The 20,944-nt window shown below is 54.9% G+C and overlaps 2 protein-coding genes across 4 annotated transcripts in view; one reads left to right on the forward strand and one right to left on the reverse strand.

Annotated features, from left to right (window-relative positions):
• Nucleotides 1-1,287: 1,287 nt before the first annotated feature.
• MRPL48 (mitochondrial ribosomal protein L48) lies at nt 1,288-13,070 on the reverse strand. Its single transcript, XM_084273482.1, has 8 exons — nt 12,908-13,070; nt 10,744-10,796; nt 10,404-10,441; nt 8,614-8,699; nt 6,522-6,694; nt 5,649-5,751; nt 4,933-5,022; nt 1,288-2,263 (listed from the first exon to the last, which is right to left on the reverse strand). The coding sequence occupies exons 1-8, from the start codon at nt 12,926-12,928 to the stop codon at nt 2,189-2,191; spliced, it is 639 nt and encodes a 212-aa protein (XP_084129608.1). The 5' UTR covers nt 12,929-13,070; the 3' UTR covers nt 1,288-2,188.
• A 6,794-nt stretch (nt 13,071-19,864) lies between these two features.
• The window catches only part of RAB6A (RAB6A, member RAS oncogene family), a 67,172-nt gene continuing 66,092 nt past the window's right edge, over nt 19,865-20,944 (forward strand). For all 3 annotated transcript variants that reach the window (XM_084264347.1, XM_084264346.1, XM_084264345.1), the window contains exon 1: nt 19,865-20,112. In XM_084264347.1, the coding sequence (XP_084120473.1) occupies nt 20,043-20,112 (70 nt within the window). In that variant the 5' untranslated portion in view covers nt 19,865-20,042. The remainder of the gene's footprint in view (nt 20,113-20,944) is intronic.

Genomic DNA, 20,944 nt, shown 5'->3' on the forward strand with positions numbered 1-20,944 from the left:
AGAAGCCGCGTGGGGGTGGGGAAGGTGCTCTTCAGGAGTGAGAGGCTGCTCTGATGCTGCCTCCGTGGAACAAAGCTATGAAAAAGAAAAGAAAAAGGCATTTGCGTGGGGCTGGAAAGGACAGGCTGCCCACGGCATCTCCCCGGGGGCAGAAACTTTGAGGGCATCTCCTTGGGAGCTGGGTACAGGGGCTGCCAGCCAAAAATCACAACAGGCACAGGACTCCGAGTTGAGGGTGATGCCTTGAAAAGCAGGAATCAAAACTCCCCAGCCTTGGTGGCTGTTCAGCAGGTATTCTTTATGGCGGTGCAGGGCACACAGGGGATCACATGTGTTTTCCTGCTTCACTGAGTCCTCCCCTGCAGCCTTGTCCAGCCTTGGCTGCTCCTCTCCAAGACACCGGGGACACAGCCTGGGCTTCAGCAGACTCATCTGGCCAAGCACCTTCTTCCTATTGGTTGGAGGGAGGGATGCTCAAGTGGGATCACACTGCAGGCTCCCCTTGTAGCCCCTTGCCACAGGACCAGAGACGCCTGTAGCTCCTTGTAGCACTCTCGCTCCACGCTGCACAGAGTGTGGATGACCTCGAGGACCAGCTACTCCTTGTCCATGTCCATGGCTGGGTGTCTGCTAGGAGAAGGCTCCATGTCCGTGCTGCTCATGGCCTGTCCCAGACCTGTCCATGGCCCTGCTCTTGGTCAGTCTCCAGTGGGAAGTCTTGGTGAAGGGCTGGCCCTGGCTCTGTCCCCAGTCCCTCAGGATCTTGATGGGTCTGGAGGGCTGGCGATGGCTTGAGAGCTTCCAGCTCCTCCATGGCACCGGGCCAGGGCTCGGGGAAGGAGTAGCGGGCCTTGGTGAAAGCCCATCTGAGAGAGATGTGAAGAGAGAGACAGCGGCATCCCGACCGCTGTGGAGGGAACACGGTGCTGGGGTGTGAGACTCATCTAGAGGTCAGCCTTGCTTCAGGGCCTCTGGGTCGAGCCTCAGGGCTTCAGGGCCTATCTCCACTGCAGCCCCTGAGACGCTGCTCAGCATTCGGGGGCCTGGGTGAGGGTCCCCTGTGGGTGCTGCTGGCCCCGTTCCGAGCCCACCCACATCCCCAGGCACCAGCACACCCACTGGGATACCAGCCACCTCCACCCCACTTTTGGGGGTGCCAGCGGTGCCTGGGGCCAGCTTGTGCTCGCAGGGGTTGGGTATTAAGGGGCTCGCACCGCAACCCGGGGAGGGAGGGAGGGAAAGGTTGGGGTATGGATGTATGGATGGACCACAGCATTAGGAACAGAAAGAATATTTATTGCTCCAACATTGCAGATGGGGGGTGACCCAGGGGATTCCCAGCCACAAAGCCAGCGGCAGATCAGGAGCTGGGAAATATGTTCTTCGCCTTGGACCAGCAGTGCCACCCCCAGGCCTTGTGAAGCACACGTAGAGAGGCTGGCAGCAGCTCAGGTGGTTCTGCTTACAAGACATGCACACTGGTTATGCCAGTCTCTCAGTTATTGCTAGTAGAATACATAGCTGATTTCAGGGATGTCTTAGCTGTTTGGTGGAAGCAGGTTGACCTACTAAGGTTCACGTCCTCTTAAAGTAGAATCATAGACTCATCAAATGATAGAATGGTCTGGGTTGGAAGGGACCAAGAGTGGGAAGCACTCCACCACGGATCATGAAGTTCCAACCCCCTGCCACAGGCAGGCCCACCAACCTCCAGGCATGGATCTACAGGGCCCCATCCAACCTGGCCTTGAACACCTCCAGGGACAGGATATCCACCACCTCTCCGGGTAGCCTGTTCCAGCCCCTCACCACTTTCTCTGTAAAAAACTTCCCCCTAATACCCAACCTAACCCTTCCCTTCTTCAGCTTCACTCCATCCCCCTTGGCCTGATGGTGAAATGTGCAAGGGAGAGAAAGAGCCACCTGTGCCCACGAGACCTCGACCTAGTCACAGAGGTCAGACATGTGTCCCCAACCCTTTACTATCTCTAGCAGAGGAAAAACCCCTGTATAAATATACACATCTGCTTTTTTTAAGTCAAGCTGCTCAACAGCAGTGGAAATATCTTCAATTCCCTTGATTACCAACACAGCACGTATGAAGCCACCTTCTGGAGGCTTGAGCAGTCAAGAGGAGAAGCCTTCATTTTCCCAGGGCGGCTCTGAAATGGATGGATTCTTGTCCCCCTCAGCTCATCTGCGCCAGCAGCTCTTCCAGTTCTGGCCGAGACTTCAATCGGCTCTTGAAGTCAGCCTCTGTGTGCTGCAGAGGAAAAAGGCAAAGGAATCAGAATCATCTCTAGAGACTTCCCAAATAGACACAACTACGTGTGGGGAAACAGAAGGTTTAATTGTCTCTGAACCCAGGGAGTGGGAAGCCTCAGTGGGATGTGACTGCAGGCTGAGATGCAGTGGTGTGCCCCAAGACTTGTTCAACGTGTCCATCAGTGAGCTGGGCAGGGAACAGAACGTGCCCTCAGCAAGTTTGCTGGCAATACCAAAGTGGGAGGACTTGCTGACACACCAGAAGGCTGTGCTGCTGTTCAGATAGACTTGGTCAGGCTGGAGAGTTGGGTGGAGAGGAACCAATTGAAGTTCAACCAGGGCAAGTGTAGGGTCCTGCCCCTGGGAGGAACAACCCCCGGCACCAGAACAGTTCGGGGTGACCCGCTGGGAAGCGGCGCTGCCGAGAAGGACCTGGGAGTGCTGGTGGCACTGAGCTCTCCATGCCCAGCAGTGTGTCCTCTCATGGCCAAGGGGCTGCCGGGACCTGGGGGCCTTGATCAGAGAGTGGCCGGCAGCTCCAGGGAGGTTCTGTTCTCGTCCCCTCTGCTCAGCCCTGCTGAGCCACAGCTGGACTTGGGTGTCCAGTGCTGGGCTCCCAGTTCAGGACAGACTGGGAGCTGCTGGAGAGAGTCTGGGGAGGGTATGAGGATGAGCCGGAGCATCTCTGGTGGGAGGTAAGGCTGCGAGAGCTGGGGAAGAGAAGACTGCAAGGGGATCCCATCAACACTGACCCCTATCTAAAAGGGGTGTCTAGGGGTTGGGGCCAGACTCTTCTCAGAGTGCCCAGTGACAGGACAAGGGGTGATGGGTACAAACTGGAGCAGGGGAAGGTCCATCCCAACAGGATGAACAACTTCATCCCTCTGCAGATGTGCAAGTCATGGGCCTGGCTGCCCAGAGAGGTTGGGGAGTCTCCTTCCTCGAGCCCTGGGGTCCTGAACACTGACCTGTGCAGCCTACTCAAGGTGACCCTGCTCTGGCAGGGATTGGTCTGGATAATCTCCAGACATTCCTACCAACCCCCACCAGCCTGCAGCTCTGTCAATCTCATGGGCAGTTCTCCCTGGAAGCTGGTGGCAGAGCTCTGCACCTCCTCTCTTCCATCCAGCCTCCAACAGGAGCTGGGGGTAAAGCAGAGAGGGCAGAAAGCTTCTGTCAAGCAAGCGAGTGTGGCGGCTGTGGGCTTGGTCAACACATGGGCTCCAAAATGCTTTCTTAGGGAGAGCTGCCACTTTCTCCAGAACCTTGCAAGAACATCCCAGGGCTTTATCTCCTTCCTGCACTACCAATCTTACAAAGCCATCTTGGGTCTGTTCCCTGGGTGTTCTGCACCGGACATCGATGGCTTTTCAAATGGCACAACGTCACAGCTCTCCCTCCAGAGACAAAGTCATCCCCCACCATTACAAAAAGAAATAGCAGTCTGAAGCACAGAGGGCACTGTGACCAAAGCAGAGATTACTGGGCTCAAGAGACCTTCTCCCATATTCCTTTCAGTTTTGCAGAGCTGGAGATAAGTAGCCTCTGAAGAATATTTAGTTAAGAAGCCAATCGTGTTTTCATGTTTGAAATCAGCGTGCTGCCTTCCCTTTCCAGCTACAAAGGTCTTTTAGTCCCTAAGAAGAGCTTCCAGGGACTTGCCTGAATGTAAAATGACAAGAGCTTAAATATCTCTTTGTGCCAGATCCACCAGTGAGTGGAGTTCTGCCCTGAAGTCCTCAAGTTTAACCCTTCCCAGAGCAAAGTCTATCAAAACCAGGGCACAGCATTTGGGTTTCCCGGTTCAGCTCTGCTGCAGACTGCTCCATGGAGTTCCTGGTGATTCCCAGCTAAGAGGCAGTGAAGTGCTGCTGAAAGGAAGCGTTTCCTTCTTTTCTTCCCTCTGAGGGTGGTGGATCCCTGGCCCAGGTTGCCCAGAGAGGTGGTGGAGGCCCCATCCCTGCAGACATTCAAGGTCACGCTTGCTGGGGCTCTGAGTGACCTGCTCTAGTGAAGATGTCCCTGCTCACTGCAGGGGGTGGGACTAGATGGCCTTCAAAGGTCCCTTCCAATCTAATGCATCCCATAATTTGATGATTCTTCCAAGTTGAAGGAATCTGTGTCTGCAAAGCCTCTTGTAACCTGCTGTAACCTGTCCTACACACCTACTGGCTGGGAAGGTACTGTCTGTGGCACCAGTTACAGGAGGTTAACCAGAAGGTGAAACGCTCAAGAATTAATGTCTTCAACAGACCAAGGGAGGGGCTGGTTCTGTGAGGTCCTGGGTATCTCTACACCTACAGCAGACAGTAGTCTCAGGACCAGGTCTGTGTTTTCTAAGCAAATTCACATCATCCATCATACCTGCTTCCTAAATCCAAGAACCCCAGACTGGTGGGGGTTAGCAGGGACCTCTGGAGATCCCCCAGTCTCACCCCTGCCAGAGCAGGGTCCCCCTCCAGCAGGCTGCACAGGACAGCACCCAGGATCACGGGGTTGGGATGGCTCCAGAGATGGAGGGAGACTCCCCAAGCTCTCTGGGCAGCCTGGCCCAGGGCTCTGCCACCCTCCCAGCAAAGAAGTTCCTCCTCAGGGTTAGGGGGAACTTCCCATCTCCAGGTTTATGCCCATCACCTCTTGTGAATGCAAAGGTAAAAGGAAACATACCTCTTTCACTAAAAGATGGACTCCTTCAGGCTGACTACTCTGAATGATTTCCAAGAGTATCGGAGCAAACGTTGCATTCAAATGACTGATCTGAAAGGAAAGAGAAAAAGCACTGCAAGAGCAGAACACCACAGACAAACCAGACTCTAATGGCACAGGAAGAGCCCATGTCAGTCTGGGCCTGTGGTGGTCAATCACTTCCTTAGAGAAGCACTCTTGGCTCTGTGATGCATGTCAGGTCTCTCCAGCAGGGAAGAAATTCCTTAAAATCTCGAGTTTTAATGTGTAATTAGGCTGAGGTTTGGGATAAAGGAACCCCCTATATACCATGGAAGACTCACCTAGGAGAAATCTCTGCTTGCTTCACTTTGCTGTGCACTTTTCAAGCTGGGCCTGACTAACAGTGGTTTGAATTTCATCCCGTTTGTCCACTTTTTCATCCTTAAACGTGTTTTTTCTATCCCCCCATATCAAGTATTCAGCATAAAATAGATAATAAAGCTTCTGGATGAACTACAGAAGCTGGAAAGCCCTCTTTTGCTTCTACTTGGCAAGCAACATTTAGCAAGAAAGTTAATAAAGCTCCTTTGTGCTTCAATTTATGCCTTTTATTTGTTATGAGGACTTTTTCTCCTGATTCTTACGGAGTTTTGAGAGCCTGAGGTAGGAGGTGACACACAAGAGCCACAGCACTATCAGCAAACACCAGCTCATACCTGGACAACCCTCTGATGGGTAGTAAGGACTGCATCCAGCTGCATTTTGGAACCTCTTTCTTCCAAGAATAGCACTTCATTGGTTTTGGTGGGCATCGCGTAGCTGCAGGAACCACAGGTCAGTGCTTAGGGCAGGGAGGACAGATTTACGCTGCTTTACAGGAATGAATCAACCTCCAGCAGCAGAGAATGTGGAAGGAGATTAAGTTTTCATGAGAAATTAATTATGCAAACAATGTATCTTGCGAATCAAGTGCTGGCAGAAGCCGGGTGGAAAGAGATAAGGGAAAAGCTTGCAGTGCTACTGCCAGCAAAAACCTGTTTCAGTTCCAAACACCAGCCTGATAAGAGAACTTTTAAATTTCTTTAGTGTTGTAGGAGGGCTTTAAAGGAACAGTTCTGATTTACTGTGTAACAGTCTGTCTATTCTCAGTGGGAACAGAGCTAAAATGTGCTGATGTAACACAGCACTCAGAAGATGTCCTTGTCAGCCCCAGGAACAGAACAGAAGCACGATCATCAGTCTGCTCTCTGGTTAGTGTCACTCAGGGAGCTTGGCCTCCCCACCTCCATTCGCAGCAGCATCGGTGACAACCTGCTACATCCCGGAATCACAGGTTTGGAAAAGCCCTTTTGACATCATGGAGTCCAACCATCCCTGTCTTGTGCTGACCCAGACCTCTCAGTACCTCATCTACCCCAAAACCATGCCACACACCCCCACACACAGAGAACAGCAGGCAGATGACAGAAGGTTTGTATTTACATGCAAGATTCACACTCTCATCCCCAGGGCACCATCACCCCTGGCACACACGTGGCCTAATGCGATGGGACCACAAGGGATGACACTCAGAGCCACGCTGCTCCTACCTCTCGCTCACTCTGACGGAGAGACGGTTGCAGAGCCGATGCACGTATCGGGCGAAATGCTCCACGAGACACATGTCGTAGGAAGTCATCTGGATGTTGATATCTCCATACTCGTGGTCTGTCCCAACGTTTATCTCTTTCATCTGTACTTTCTCCTTCTTCTTCTTTGGACCCTTTAGTTAAATAAATGCATTAAGTTAATTAACTTAAATACAAAGCGTATCTGTTTCGAACAAAGCTGGAAACAGAAAACATTAACTGCTGCCTGCACAGGAGACCACACTGGGGTGAATCTCCTCTGACACAGGTTCACTGAACTATGAGGGCCATGAAGATGATCAGAGGGCTGGAGCACTTCCCCTAGGAAGAGAGGCTGAGGGAGCTGGGCTGGAAGAGAAGGCTGCAGGGGGACCTCATTGCAGCCTTCCAGTACCTGAAAGGAGCAGAGAAACAGGAGGGGCATCAGCTTGTTAAAGGGCAGAGAGTGGCAGGACAAGGGGGATGGAGTGAAGCTGGAGGAGGGAAGGGTTAGATGAGATATTAGGAGGAAGTTCTTTCCAGAGAGTGGTGAGTGGCTGGAACAGGCTGCCCAGAGAGAGGGTGGATGTCCCATCCCTGGAGGTGTTCAAGGCCACGTTGGATGGGGCCCTGGACAACCCTGTGTAGCTCCAGGCCAGGAAGTTGGTGGTTCTACCTGTGTCAGGGGGTTGGAACTCTGTGATCCTTGGGGTCCCTTCCAACCCAGACCAGCCTGGGATTCTATGATTCTATGTCAAAGCTATCCCAGCCCATCTGTGCTCACTTCCCCCTACAAAACTGGGATGACATTATCTTAACAGATGTTCTCAAGTTGAGCAGTTGGGTTCTTGGATGGCAGCACCACAGAAGATACATGCATGCCATGATTAATTTCTTCCAGAAGAAACCAAGGAGTAGAAAACAAATTGCTTTTTATTTCAGTTCCTGCCTTCAACGCAGCTGTCTGGATGAGTTATTGTTTCCCCTTTCCAAAAAAATTGTCATCTTTCTGAATTTCAAGGAATGTAGAAAGTTTAAATGCAAATTAAGACCCAATCACAATATTCTGCAATATTTTGAAGCTGGGGTGTTAAATCCAGCATCAAGAAGCGATTCCTCCCTCCCAAGAGCATTCAGTAATTTAGATAAGGTACTGGACAAAAGAACATATTTATGTAGTGTTGAGAGTGGGCACTTCATACAGTGTGAGTCTCTGCCAGGAAAAAGCACATACTTTATTCCATGGAATTACTATCAGCTAATCACAGAACACTTTGGGTTGGAAGGGACCTCAAAGTCCATCTAGTCCCAACCCCCTGCCATGGCCAGGGACACCCTCACTAGACCAGATTGCTCAAAGCCCAATCCAACCTGGCCTTGAACAGCTCCAAGGATGGGGCTTCCGCCTCTGTGGGCAACACGTGCCAGGGCCTCACCCTCCTCGGAGGGAAGAATTTCTTCCCAATGTCTCACCTAACCCTGCCCTCTTTCAGCTTGAAGCTTTTTTCATCCTTGTCCTGTCCCTGCACTCCCTGGTGACCAGTCCCTCTCCCACTTTCCTGTAGGACCCCTTTAAGGATTGGTCAGCCACAATTAGGTCTCCCAAGAGCCTTCTCTTCTCCAGGCGGACCCAGTCCAACTCTCTCAGCCTGGTTTCACAGCAGAGGTGCTCCAGCACCTTGATCATCCCCATGGCCTCCTCTGGTCTTGCTCCAACAGCTCTGTGTTTTTCTGGTCCCAGGGTCCCCTGAGCTGGAGGCAGCACTGCAGGGGCATCTCATGAGAACAGATCAGAGGGGCAGAACCCCCCCCAGACCTGCTGGCCACGCTGTTCTTGATGCAGCCCAGGACACGTTTGGCCTTCTGCACTGTTGGCACACAGTGCCAGCTCATGCTGAGCTTGTCACCGATCAGCACCCCCAAGTCCTTCTCCTCAGGGCTGCTCTCCATCCATTCTCTGCCCAGCCTGTCACAACCAGACTGCCCCAACCTACATCAATACCACCATTTAAACTGGGCTGGAAGAAGATGGGCCAGCCAAAGGCAAGCGCAGGAGGGGAGTTCTTACACTTACCTCCTTTGGTAGCAGGTGTCTGAACCTCCCGATGCCGTGTGTAGGACGGGATTTATAGTGTCTGTGGCTACTCACAATGGCATCACCTTAAAATCAAAGCAGAGCAAACGTGTTCCCAGCTGAAGGGCAGGCAGCCTTGCTTTCAACACACACACACACACACGCACATACAAGGGTGCTCTGAGAGCCCAAAATCCACACTGGTGGTAGGAATTCATCCTCAGTTGACAGAAGGCAAAGGTAAGCAAAGGCTCCAGCCAATCTCTGCCCCATGTCAACATCCTGTTGCAACTCACAGTCGGTTACAGTGAGCAACAAATAAGGGAGAGATTAAAGACAATTCATTTCCCAGGTGAATCCTCAGGCAAAAAGACCTGCCAGGACTGAAGATACCAATGAACTGTTAGATCTGTCTCCTCTCACCCGACAGCACCGATGCTGCTATGCTGGATCTGAGCCCCACTGAACTTAGCCCTGTTCAAATATTCCTGTGCTAGGAAGCCAAATCAAAATTCCATCGGCTTTTATTTCTACTGCCTTCTCCAGGGGGAATGAAACTCTCAATAATCTGTATTTTAATCAACAAAGCTCAGAACAGCAAAGAGAAACTGATCACTGAGGATATGAGCCACTTGTTTACATTTTACCTCCACATCAACATCAAATTCTATTTTAAATTGTGAGAGTGGACTCCACCAGCTCAGTAAACATTAAAGCTCCTCACAGGAGCCTAAGTCAGTTCCCAGCCATTAACATAGAGAATGACATCTGCCTGGCGTCGCTCTGCAGTGTAACACAGAATCAGAAGGTTGGAAAAGACCTTTAAGCTCAGGGAGTCCAACTGTTCCTGTCCTGTGCTGACCCAGATCTCTCAGTACCTCATCTGCCCATCTGTTAAACACACCCAGGGGTGCGGACTCTGCCCCCTCCCTGGGCAGCCTGTTCCACAGTCCCAAAACTCTGCCAGGGAAGAACTTTTCCCTCCCATCTGAGCTGACCCTGCCCTGGTGCAGCTTGAGCCTATTGCCCCTTGTCCCATCTCCTGTCCCCTGGCTGAAGAGACCATCGCCCATCTCTCTGCACCCTCCTGGCAGGTCAGTGGAGGTGGGGAGAAGGTCTCCCCTCAACCTCCTCTTCTCCAGGCTCAACACCCCCAGCTCCCTCAGCCGCTCCTCAGAGGATTTGCCCTCCAGCCCCTTCCCCAGCCTGGTTGCCCTTCTCTGGACTCGCTCCAGGACCTCCATGTCCTTCTTATGGTGAGGAGCCCCAGAACTGGACCCAGCACTCGAGGTGCAGCCTCACCAGTGCCCAGTCCAGGGGCACAATCCCCTCCCCAGACCTACTGGCCACACTGTGTCTGACACAAGCCAGGATGCCATTGGCCTTCCTGGCCACCCGGGCACACTGCTGGCTCATGGTCAGTCACCCAACACCCCCAGGCCCTTCTCTGCCTGACAGCTCTCCAGCCAGTCTCCCCCAGCCTGTAGCGCTGCTCAGGGTTATGTCCTATGTGCTAGGAGTACACCATGACTGGGAGTATCCGCTCAGCCAAGAACATGGAAACAGAAGGAAGAGTTAGGAAAAAAAAGTAGGGAATCAGGGAATCACAGAACGGTTCGGGTTGGAACTCATCTTAGAGATTGTCTAGTGTCACGGACACTCGCTCAGGCTATTTAACCAGCCCCAAAGTGGTTAAACAAATTAAAAAGGTGATGTAAACACTAAAATGTGTGATATTTATTTAGGGTAACTGAAGTTTTGCCTTGCATTGGATTCATCAGAGGCCTTACCTGCAGCACACAAGCGGCTTTCCCGAGGCACAGCTGCTCTGTAGGAAAACAATGTAATTGTTAAAAGCTGGTTTCACACAAAAGAGTCTCCTCCAACAAAAGCTCACAGCCCAAGTCCCTCACACAGGCAGATCTCATTAGCAAAGAGACTTTCTGTTCTTCCTACAGCCCTTTCAGCTCCCAGGCATCAGGTGAAAGCCTTCCCTCTGTAATTAAAACCTCTTCCCTTGGCAAAAAGGAATTTTTCTGTCCCAGATGCTTTCTGATGCCACTGGTAGGAATGACCAAGTGTTTTCAATGCCTGTGTTTCACATCCTGGGTTTGATTTCAGATCACTCACCTGCTGAGTGCAAACACCTGCTTAAGCAACGCTCCTTTCTTTGAGCACAGCACCTGCAATGAGCCATCATGATCAAAATGAAATGTTATGGCAGGTACAACAGGAGTTTTCACTGATGCTTCCCAGAAGACACCCATCAGAAAGTCACCCAAGACCCTCCAGACATAACAACAACCCTCCCAATCTCTCCATGGCATCCAGCCACTATCACTCTCCAGAATACCACTGTGACACAGGGAGGAATGAAAGGGATGAAGGAGGAGCACAATGACTGTGGGAACCTTCTCATGTCTCCCCTCACTTTGCTACAAGTTGGGGTGGGAGGCCCTCCTCTGTTCAGTTATGGACTGTATCACAGACCGGTGGGTGTTAGCAGGGACCTCTGGAGATCCCCCAGTCCCACCCCTGCCAGAGCAGGGTCCCCTCCAGCAGGCTGCACAGGACAGTGCCCAGGATCACGGGGTTGGGATGGCTCCAGAGATGGAGGGAGACTCCCCAAGCTCTCTGGGCCACCCTCCCAGCAAAGAAGTTCTTCCTCAGGGTCAGGGGGAACTTTCTCTGCTCCAGTTTGTGTCCATGGCTCCTTGTCCTGTCCCTGGGCACCCCTGAACACAGAGTGACCCGTCCTCCTGAGCCCACCCCTCAAGGGTTTCTCAGCACTGATGAGATACCCATGCCTTGAACCATCCCACCGCCTCCAGGTTACAACAGCTGCCTGAACAACCCTCGTGCTTGTTCCAGCCCCACAGGAATGGAAGGAAACACAGCTCATCCATCACCATGAAGCAAAGAGCTTTGCTGGCACTGCAACCTGGACAGGAAGGAGCTGCATTACATCAAATGGGTGGGGGGGAAAATTACCGATGTCCCCAAAGAATAAAAAATATAACCATAAAGCACCAGGGATCCACTGGTTCCCCTGGGCAGGGGGGCTCTAAGGGACCCTGGGTAATCCCTGGATGGGTGCAGCGGGGCTCTCTGCCCCCTGGGTGCAGGTCCTCAGGGCCAGGCCTGTGTCCTGTTGCAGTTTTGCATGGCGGGGTTCTCATGGAGAAGGGGGCTGCAGCCGTGGCTGCTGCAAGGAGCAGCCAGAAGCTCTCTGCAGGCCCCACAGAGCAAACACCAGATGGCTCAAGGCCGGAGTCGTTGCTGACCAAGGCCAAGCCCATCAGCGATGGTCACAGCACCTCTGGGAACCACAGTGAGGAGAAACAAACCCTCAAGCAGCTGCTTTGTGACCCCAGAGAAGGGAGTGAAAAGATGTGAGGAACTGTGCAGGCACCAAGGCCAGGGAAGCAGAGGAGATGCTCCAAGTGCCAGAGAGAAAGATGCCCCTGCAGCCCCTGGAGAAACCCATGGTGGAGCAGCCATGGAAAAGGTTGAGACCTCATGGTGGAGCAGGGGGAGACAGGAGATGCTGTGAGCCATGTTGGAGAAAGCCCCTGCCAGCACTTGCAGCCCATGGAGAGAGAAATGGAGATGGATATGGAGAGAGAGAGAGAGAGAGAGAGAGATGGAGGGAGGGAGGGAGGGAGGTGAGAGTGACCCGGAGTAGGTTTTCTGAGGGAGCTTGTGACCCCGGGGGGACAAGGCTGAAGCAATCTGGGCCTGAGAGACATTCTGTGATTTATGACTGCACCCATAGCAGTGACCCACGCGAAATCCTGGCTAAAGCTCAGTCTGCTGAGAAGGGAGGGGTGGGGGGAGGTGCTTTAAGATCTGGCCACACTTCTCATCACCCGACTCTGGTGTCACTGGGGGTGCAGGGCAGTGCCATCAACCAGAGTCTCTCTCCTTTATTCCCTGTTGAGTCTGTTCTGCCCCTGACGCTGATTGTGGAATGATCTCTCCCTGCCCTTATCTCCACTCCTGAGCCCCTCTGTATCTATTTTCTCCCCTGTATAGCTGCAAAGGACAGTGACAGAGCGGCTTTGGTGGGTGTCTGGCCTCCAGCCCGGGTCACACCACCACAGTCCCCCAAGAGACACAAACAGCGCCCCAGTCCCAGCCCCGGGGCTGCGTACCCTCAGCCTCCCCGGCAGCCTGACCGCCCGGTCCCCGGTCCCAGAACCGGGCCTGCCCCTCCCCCGGGGCCGGGCCTGTCCTTCCCGCCTTCTCCCGGCCGTGCCCGGCGCCCCCAGCGCCAGCCGCGGCTCGTCGGTACCTGCGCCAGCGCCGCGCTCATCCCTGCGCCTCAGACGGGACCGCGCCCGTCCCCCAAAGCGTCCACAGGCCGCGTCCCGCTGCTGCCCCGCTGCTGCCCCGCACGGGTCCCCGCGGCTCCCGCCCCCCGTTCCGCTCAGCGGGACCTCCCGGGGGGGAAAGGAACAACTTCCGGACAGGGCCGCAGTCCCATGAGGCGCCGCGAGAATCAGAATGGCGGACACCTCGTTCCCGCCCCCCGGAAGGGCGCAACCAATCCCGAGCCCAGAGCCACGCCCCCTGCCCGCTCCCCGCGGCCCGCAGTGCTCCCGCTTGCCGCACGCCGATTGGCTTCCTGCCACGTCCATCCACGCGCGGCGGCCATCTTGAGTGTGGCTCGGACGGAGTAGCCCCTGCGTACTGACGCGACTGTGCGGAGCGCGGTCTGGCGAGCTTCCGCCCGGCGTGGCGTGGCGTGGCGGCCATCTTGAGTGCGGCTTGCCCAGCCTCCGCTTTTTGGCGGCCATGTCAGTGCGGAGCGGGAGAGCTGTGGGGGGGGTGTGTGTGTTCGGGGACAGGCCGTCCATCTCTCTAGGGCCGGGGCGGCTTCAGGACCTTCAGCCAGCACACATTATTCCCGCTGGATGAGGCAGCAGAGGCTGAGCACGCCCCTAGAATCATAGAACCACCTGGGTTGGAAGAGAGGTTTCACCAAGGCCAGTCACAGCCTGACTGCCCAGCCCACCTCTAGACTGTGTCCTCAAGCACAACATCTACACCCCTTTTAACCCCTCCCCAGGGATGGTGACTCCACCACCTCCCTGGGCAGCCAGTTCCCATGCCTGACAACTCTTTCAGTACCAAAATTCTTCCTGATATCTGACCTAAATCTCCCCTGGTGTGATTTGAAGCCATCCCCTCTCATCCTATTGCTTGTCACCTGAGAGAGACCGACCCCGACATCTCTGCAACCACCTTGCAGAGAGCGATAAGGTCTCCCCTCAGCCTCCTTTTCTCCAGACCAAAAAAGCCCCGGCTCCCATAGCTGCTCTGCCTCGGAGACAGGCTGCAGCAGCCCCTCTGAGGGGCTGACGGGAGGGCAGAGGGATCGGCACTAATGCTGCCTGGGTTGGCCCTGCCATCTGCCATCGGCACTGCAAAGGTCGCCTCGTCAGTGTTTGCGGTTGGGAAGGCAGGGCTGGACCTTACCCTGCAGTCAGCAGCTGTGTGGCAGTCCAGGGTCGGCTGTGGCCATGCTGGCGGGCTGCCCACGGGTTTTGAAGACAGAGGAGTGTGTCAGCGTGAGGTGTTCAGGCCCCTCGGCAGGCATTACCTCAGCTTGTGGAGGGAGCAAAACCAAGTTCCTTCAGCAGCAGGCTGCTTTTCTGCAAGGACACGGTGAATCCAGCCTTACCGACAGTGCTTTGATCCCAGCTGCCATCTGGAGGCGATTCCCTAAAACACTTTAAGTGGGAACTCTATAGGAAGGATGGACTGAGAGGCGCCTCCCTGACTTGCAGCCTGTATTTCCCAGTGGGAGTGGAGGTGGGTGAGCAGACTGGTGTGGGAAGTGGTAGGCACTGATTAGCCCTGTGCCCCCCCCCCCCCCCCAAAACCTGGCAGTCTGGACTTGGTTTGGGAAAAGCCATCCCTTTGCAAACTGCCCCACCTCCTTTCTCTTCCACCTTCCTCTTCTTTACCAGGCTATCTCCAGCACAATCCTCCATTTCACCTAGACTCTTCCCCACCCCCGCCTCTTCTACCTGGTCCAAATTTCCCCCTTTTTTTATTGCAGATGCTCTCACGAGCTTCTCTGAGCCCTCATCGTGAAGCTCTCCATTGTGCACAAGCAGCTGCCTGGCAGTTTGATTTCGGGTCAGGATTTCTAGCTCTGCTGACTGATCGCTGCTCCAATTGCTTTTGGCTGGAGCTGTCAGGGCTCATGATGGACTTTCTCTTTCCCTCTCTCCAGTTCATCTGTGTTCATTGATGTGGCAAGTCTCCTCTGCCGCAGATCAGGCTTGTGTGTTTGATTCCTATTCTGTGATCCACCCTGCCAGGCCCTGTCCTGCATTTCCTAGTGCCCGGAGCTCCTGACACACACCTGACACCCCAGATGTTCATTCCCCATTGCGATCTGGTGCATGAAGAGGAGAGAAGGAACATGAGAGGACAAGGTTTGCCCGAAAGCGGGGCCTGAACGGGCTCTCTTCCTCCTGCTCAGCATCTGGAGGAAGCAGAGGGGATCTGTGCTACCTTTGTTCTCTCCTCCATGTCTTTCAAGGACACGGGCTCCGAGCTCTAAGCTGTGTTTTTGTGGCATTCCCTAGACATGACAAAACTGCCCATGTGGAATGGATGTAATACTGCCCTTTCATCTCTCCTCAGGAGCCCCAGGCACAGCCACCCTCGCAATGACACTCGTTTGATAACTCCAGGGAGCTTTGGGCAAACAACACTGTGGGAATCTGAGCTGCATTAAGACCAGAACTCCTAGTCCAGGAAAGCTGGGCTTCTCCTTCTGTGAGTTTCCATGAAGCCCTGGAGGACACGCCATGCTGGAGGAAGGAGGGGGACTGGCTGGTCCTGCATTGGTGGGGCGGAGGCCGTTGATGGGCAGCGTAGAACAGGTCATAGTCATGATGATTCCTTGTCAAACGCTGTGTGTTCATGGAGAGGGACTACACCCCCAAATTCCCTCTGCTCCTCATGCAGACTCATCTTTCCATCACCCTCAAAATGTGGCTGAGGAGGGAGCACTGCCCCAGACCAAATCTGGGGTACAGCAAACACAGCTAAACATATTGCAGTACAATCCCCCTACTCCTAATGACCATCACTGTCCTTCACGTCTCCGTGAAAATCAAGTCTGTCTCTTCATGGGGGAGTTTCTCCCACATCTATCACAGACAGATACATTTTAAGGCCAAAAGGGACTATTAAATCACATCATTTGGTCTCAGGCACATTGCAGCCTATAGATTTCTGCTGCCTTGGAGCTGTATGGAAGCAATCACTCCTGTTTCGATGAAAGCATCTTTCTCATAAAGGCTCCTGCTCTTGATTTTCCCTGGATACAAAGATAGCACTGCTCTTGGCAGCTTGTTCTGGCGGCTGAGCACCCTCCCTGTTAAAAAAAAAACCCTGTGGACCTTCTTTCCTGGTATGAATGTGCTTCAGCTCCCAGCCACCCGGTCCTCGCTATGTTTTTCTTTGATTAGTGAAGCGTTTCAACCAGGTACCCGAATCCCAGTTTGCAGAAGCACAACCAACCTTTTGGTGATGTTCAGAATAAAAAGAGGCAAAGATGTTGCTTTGTTGTTCGCCCCCCTCAGCTGAAGGAACCCAAACCACCCCTTTTCCATACTGTGCTAAAAAAAGAACCTACCCAGGGAGCTGCTCTTCTCGCCCAGCTGATGAGAGGACCAGGCCTTGCTGCAGGGATTGTTTCATCCATCCTCTTCTGCTTCCCTACAGATTTTCTCCCTGGCACATAGCTGGATGTGGCCCAGTAGTGACCCAGCACAAGGGCTGGCAGAGGTGATGCTCTGACCTACACAGAAGGGTGTTGTAGAGCCCTTGGCCCTTCTCTGACTGGAGAGCAGAGCCATCCTGGGAGCACTGTGATCCAGTACCTGAAAGTCTCCATTTCTTTTCAGGTTTGTGCAATTATAAAACCCATGGAAAAGCAAATATAACCTAGAAAAAAAACCCTCTGATGTCCGTGTTTCCCCCTCTACCTTCTGTAGCGCTTCTTAGGACCTCACCAAAAATCTTCAGGAGTCAGTGGGATGATGTCCTTGGGGCTTCAGCCAGCAGAAGCAGGACCCTCAATTGCTTTATCTTGAAGAAGAACCTGACATCCAAACTAAACCTCCTTTGGAGCAGCATCATGCTGTTCCCTTGGATTCTGTCCCTGGTCCCCGAAGAGAGGAGATCATAGAATCATGGAATCATAGGATGTGTTAGGTTGGAAGGGACCTTTAAAGCCCATCTAGTCCCACCCCTGCAGTGAGCAGGGACATCTTCACTAGAGCAGGTCGCTCAGAGCCCCAGCAAGCCTGACCCTGAATGTCTCCAGGGATGGGGCCTCCACCACCTCTCTGGGCAACCTGGGCCAGGGATCCATCACTCTCAGAGGGAAGAACTTCTTCCTCATACCCAACCTAAATCTCCCCTTTTCCAGTTTAACCCATCACCTCGTCCTGTCACTCCATGCCTTCGGGAACAGCTCTTCCCCAGCTTTCCTACAGGCACCTTTCAGGGACTGGAAGGGGCTCTAAGGTCCCCCAGGAGCCTTCTCTTCTCCAGATTAAACAACCCAGGAACTTCAGCCTCTCCTCATAGGACTTCCCCTCCAGACCCTTCCTCATCCTTTCTGCCCTCCTCTGGACACTCTCCAATGGTTTTGTGTTCCTCTTGTCCCATGGCACCCAAACCTGCCCCCAGGACTCGATGTGAGGCCACCCCAGCGCAGTGTGGAGCCAGGAGTTGGAATTGAGGATCCTTATGGGTCCCTTCCGACTAGGAGATGCTGGGATTGTAGGATTCTATGCCCCCTGCCAGCCCCCAGGGCCAGAACGTCTCTGGCAGGCAGTGCTGAACAGTTTCCTTTGCCCAGCACAAAGAGACGCTGAGCCTGAGCAGAGCTTTGGTGATTAAAAATAATTGGCTTTACCAGCCAAGACTTCTCCCTGGTGGAAAGCCCTTGTTTTCCCTGGGATCATCTGGAAAGAGCCTTGAATCCACCCTCCATGTAAACAAGGCCAAAATATGTGTTTAAAGGGATGTTGGGGGCATTCAAGTCATGTCTCTGCCAGTCTGGGTTCCCTTTCCCTGTGGTGTAAGACAGCAGCCACATGACCAGTGCCAGGGCGAGGGGGAAGTGCTCCCCAAACACCGGGTGCAAAATGGGGAGAACTGAGCAAAAAGTAGCTGAAAGGAGAGCTGGTCCCATCGGGTGGGGTTCTGTCCTCTCTGCCAGGCAGGGAGGCAACACCAAGGTGTTTCATAGAACCACATCAAGGTTGGAAAAGACCTTCAAGTTCAATCGTCAGGCCAACCATCAGCCCAACACCGCGGTAACCTCTAAACCATCTCCCAAAGCTCCACATCTACCTGTTTTTTCCCAGAATCCCAAGGTTGGAAAAGACCTTTAAGATCATGGAGTCCAACCGTTCCTATCCTGTGCTGACCAGATCTCTCAGTATCTCATCTCCCCATCTGTTAAACACCCCCAGGGGCAGAGACTCAGCCCCCTCCCTGGGCAGCCTGTTCCACAGCCACACAACTCTGCCAGGGAAGAACTTTTCCCTCCCATCTGAGCTGACCCTGCCCTGGTGCAGCTTGAGCCCATTGCCCCTTGTCCCATCTCCTGTCCCCTGGCTGAAGAGACCATCGCCCACCTCTCTGCACCCTCCTGTCAGCTCAGTGGAGGTGCTCAGAAGGTCTCCCCTCAGCCTCCTCTTCTCCAGGCTGAACACCCCCAGCTCCCTCAGCTGCTCCTCAGAGGATTTGCCCTCCAGCCCCTTCCCCAGCTGTGGTGACTCCACCACCTCCCTGGGCAGCCTGTCCCAACCCAATGCTTCATTACTCTTTCCTTGTAGGAATGTTTTCTAATCTCCAGTCTGAACCTCCCCTGGTGCAACTTGAACCTATTCCCCCCTGTCTGCCACTGGTTATTAGGGAGGAGAGGCCCCCCCTGCCTCACTACACCCTCCTTTCAGGGAGCTGTAGAGAGAGTTAAGGTCTCCCCTCAGGCTCCTTGTCTCCAGGCTGGACACCCCAGCTCCCTCAGCCGCCCCTCCTAAGACCCGTTTCCAAACAACATCCCCAGCCAGGAGGCAAAGGGTGACAGAGGAACCATCACCCTCCCCAGGAGGGATCTGCTGAGGCACACAGAGTGAGTGTCACCTGGAATTGCTCCTCTGAAAAGAATCACAGTATCTCTTGAGCTGAGAGGTAGAGATCCCGCACGATCGGGGGGTCTTGCTTCATCGCTCCTCTTCCTCGCAGCCCTCCGAAGGGCAGGATCAGCTCCGAGCCATCCTTGTCAAAGAACTCTGGGTGAGTGAGCAGAGGAGGGGGTCACCTCACTCTGACCAGAGGTCGGGGAGTCCCCTGGGGTCTCCTTATCACGGAGCACCCCAAGGATGCCAGGCAAACAGGAACCTCTCATCTCCTTCTGCTTGTGACCACATTCCCGCTCCAGCTGAAGTGGTCTTTCCCTAGGAGTGTGTTTATTTTGAATCCCAGGATCTCCTGAGCTGGAAGGGACCCCTAAGGCCCATCGAGTCCAACCCCTGGCTCCACACAGGCCCAGCCAAGTCAGCGCAGGGCACTGAGCGCATCGGCCAGACGCTTCTTGCCCTCAGCCCAGCTCGGGGCTGTGACCCCTTCCCTGGGGAGCCTGTGCCAGCGCCCGACCCCCCTCTCAGGACAGAACCTCTTCCTGACACCCAGCCTAAGCCTCCCCTGTGCAGCTTCACGCCGTTCCCTCGGGTTCCAGCCCTGGTCCCCACAGAGAGGAGAGAGATCGGTGCTGCCCCTTCGCTCCCCTCGGCAGGAAGACACCAACCACGATCATTTCTAGGGCTGAGCTCTGCTCTGAAGGAGGAACACATCCTCCCGCCCTCGGGCTCCCTCCCAGCTGAGCCCCCCCCGCCTCCAAACCCACCCTCCGCACACCATCGTTAGGCTCCAGAGTGAACACCGGCGCTGCGGCCGCGGCCGGCCAGCCCCTCCCTCTCCCACCTCGCCCCCGCCCCTCTGCCTGTGATTGGCTGGCTGCTGGGAGTGTGGGGAGGAGGAGGCGGTAGGTGAGGTACGCGGTGACGTGTCGCGAGGGGTGGGTCCGGCGGCGGCGCGCGTGCGCGGGGCGGGGCGGGGCGGGGCGGGGCGCCGCGCGCGGCAGCTGTGTGAGGCGCCGGGAGGGGGAGGAGAGAAAAGGAGCCCGGCCCTGAGGGGAGCGACCGCCGCCCCTCGCCCAGCCGCCTGCGCCTCGCCGGGGACCCGTGCCCGGTTCCGCGCCGCTCACCCGCAGCCTTCTCGGAAGGAGGGGGTGGGATAAGAACCCAGAGTGAGAGAGAGGAGAGCGGACGCGGGTCCCGCCGCGGGGAGCGGAGCGAGCGCGGGGCGGTGGCGGAGGCTCCTCCATCATGTCGGCGGGCGGGGACTTCGGCAACCCGCTGCGGAAATTCAAGCTGGTGTTCCTGGGCGAGCAGAGCGGTGAGTCACCGCCCGGCCCGGCTTGGCTCGGTCCGGGGCTCCCTCACACAGCGGCGGCGGGGCGAGTGCCTCCCTTTCCCCCACCCCGCTCCTTCCTCCCCCCCACCTCACGCCGCGGCGGACCCACCCTTGCGGGGGCTGAGGTCGCGCCTGAGGGGATCCCCCCCCCCTCCCCAGTTTCTCTTCGCCCTCCGTGGGGGGCTCGGCTGTGCTGCCCTCCAAGTTCTGAGGGGAAAGGGGTGTCTCCCGTCCTCTCCCCGCAGTTTTCTGTGGGGTGGGGGGCTGCCTCGGGGAACACCCCCTCCCCCCCCCCCCCCCCCCATCCCTCCGTTCCTCACCCTCTGTGGGGCCTTGGCTGTGCCGTAACCCCAACTTCTGTGGGGAAAAGGGGGTCTCCCGCCCTCTCTCCGCAGCTTTCTGTGAGGTGGGGGGCTGCCTCCGGGCGATTGCCTCCCCCTTGGTCCTTTCGGTGACAGGGAGGGACGGAGCGCGGTTTAAACCCCCCCCCAAACCACCCAGTCTCCAGGAGCAGTTGCTGATTCATTTGATCCCAGCTCCTCCGGGTTTGGGGTGGGTTTTTTTTTTTGGGGGGGGGGTGATTTTGCTGTATATTTTTGGAGGGGCAGGGGAGCAGGAGCTGTTTTCTATGTAAATATCGCATTTTTCGAACACGGGGTTATGCCTGGGCAAAGCGGATCCAACGCTTTAAATATTTAATGAAGTCAATGAGTTTTTTCTTCCCTATCTTTGGAACAATAATACATAAAAAAAACCAAACCAAATCGACCCAACAACTCCACAAACCCAAACGATATCTCTTCCTTCCTCAGGA

Source organism: Gallinula chloropus (assembly GCF_964237585.1).
Source record: "Gallinula chloropus genome assembly, chromosome: 1".
NCBI classification, from domain to species: domain Eukaryota; kingdom Metazoa; phylum Chordata; class Aves; order Gruiformes; family Rallidae; genus Gallinula; species Gallinula chloropus.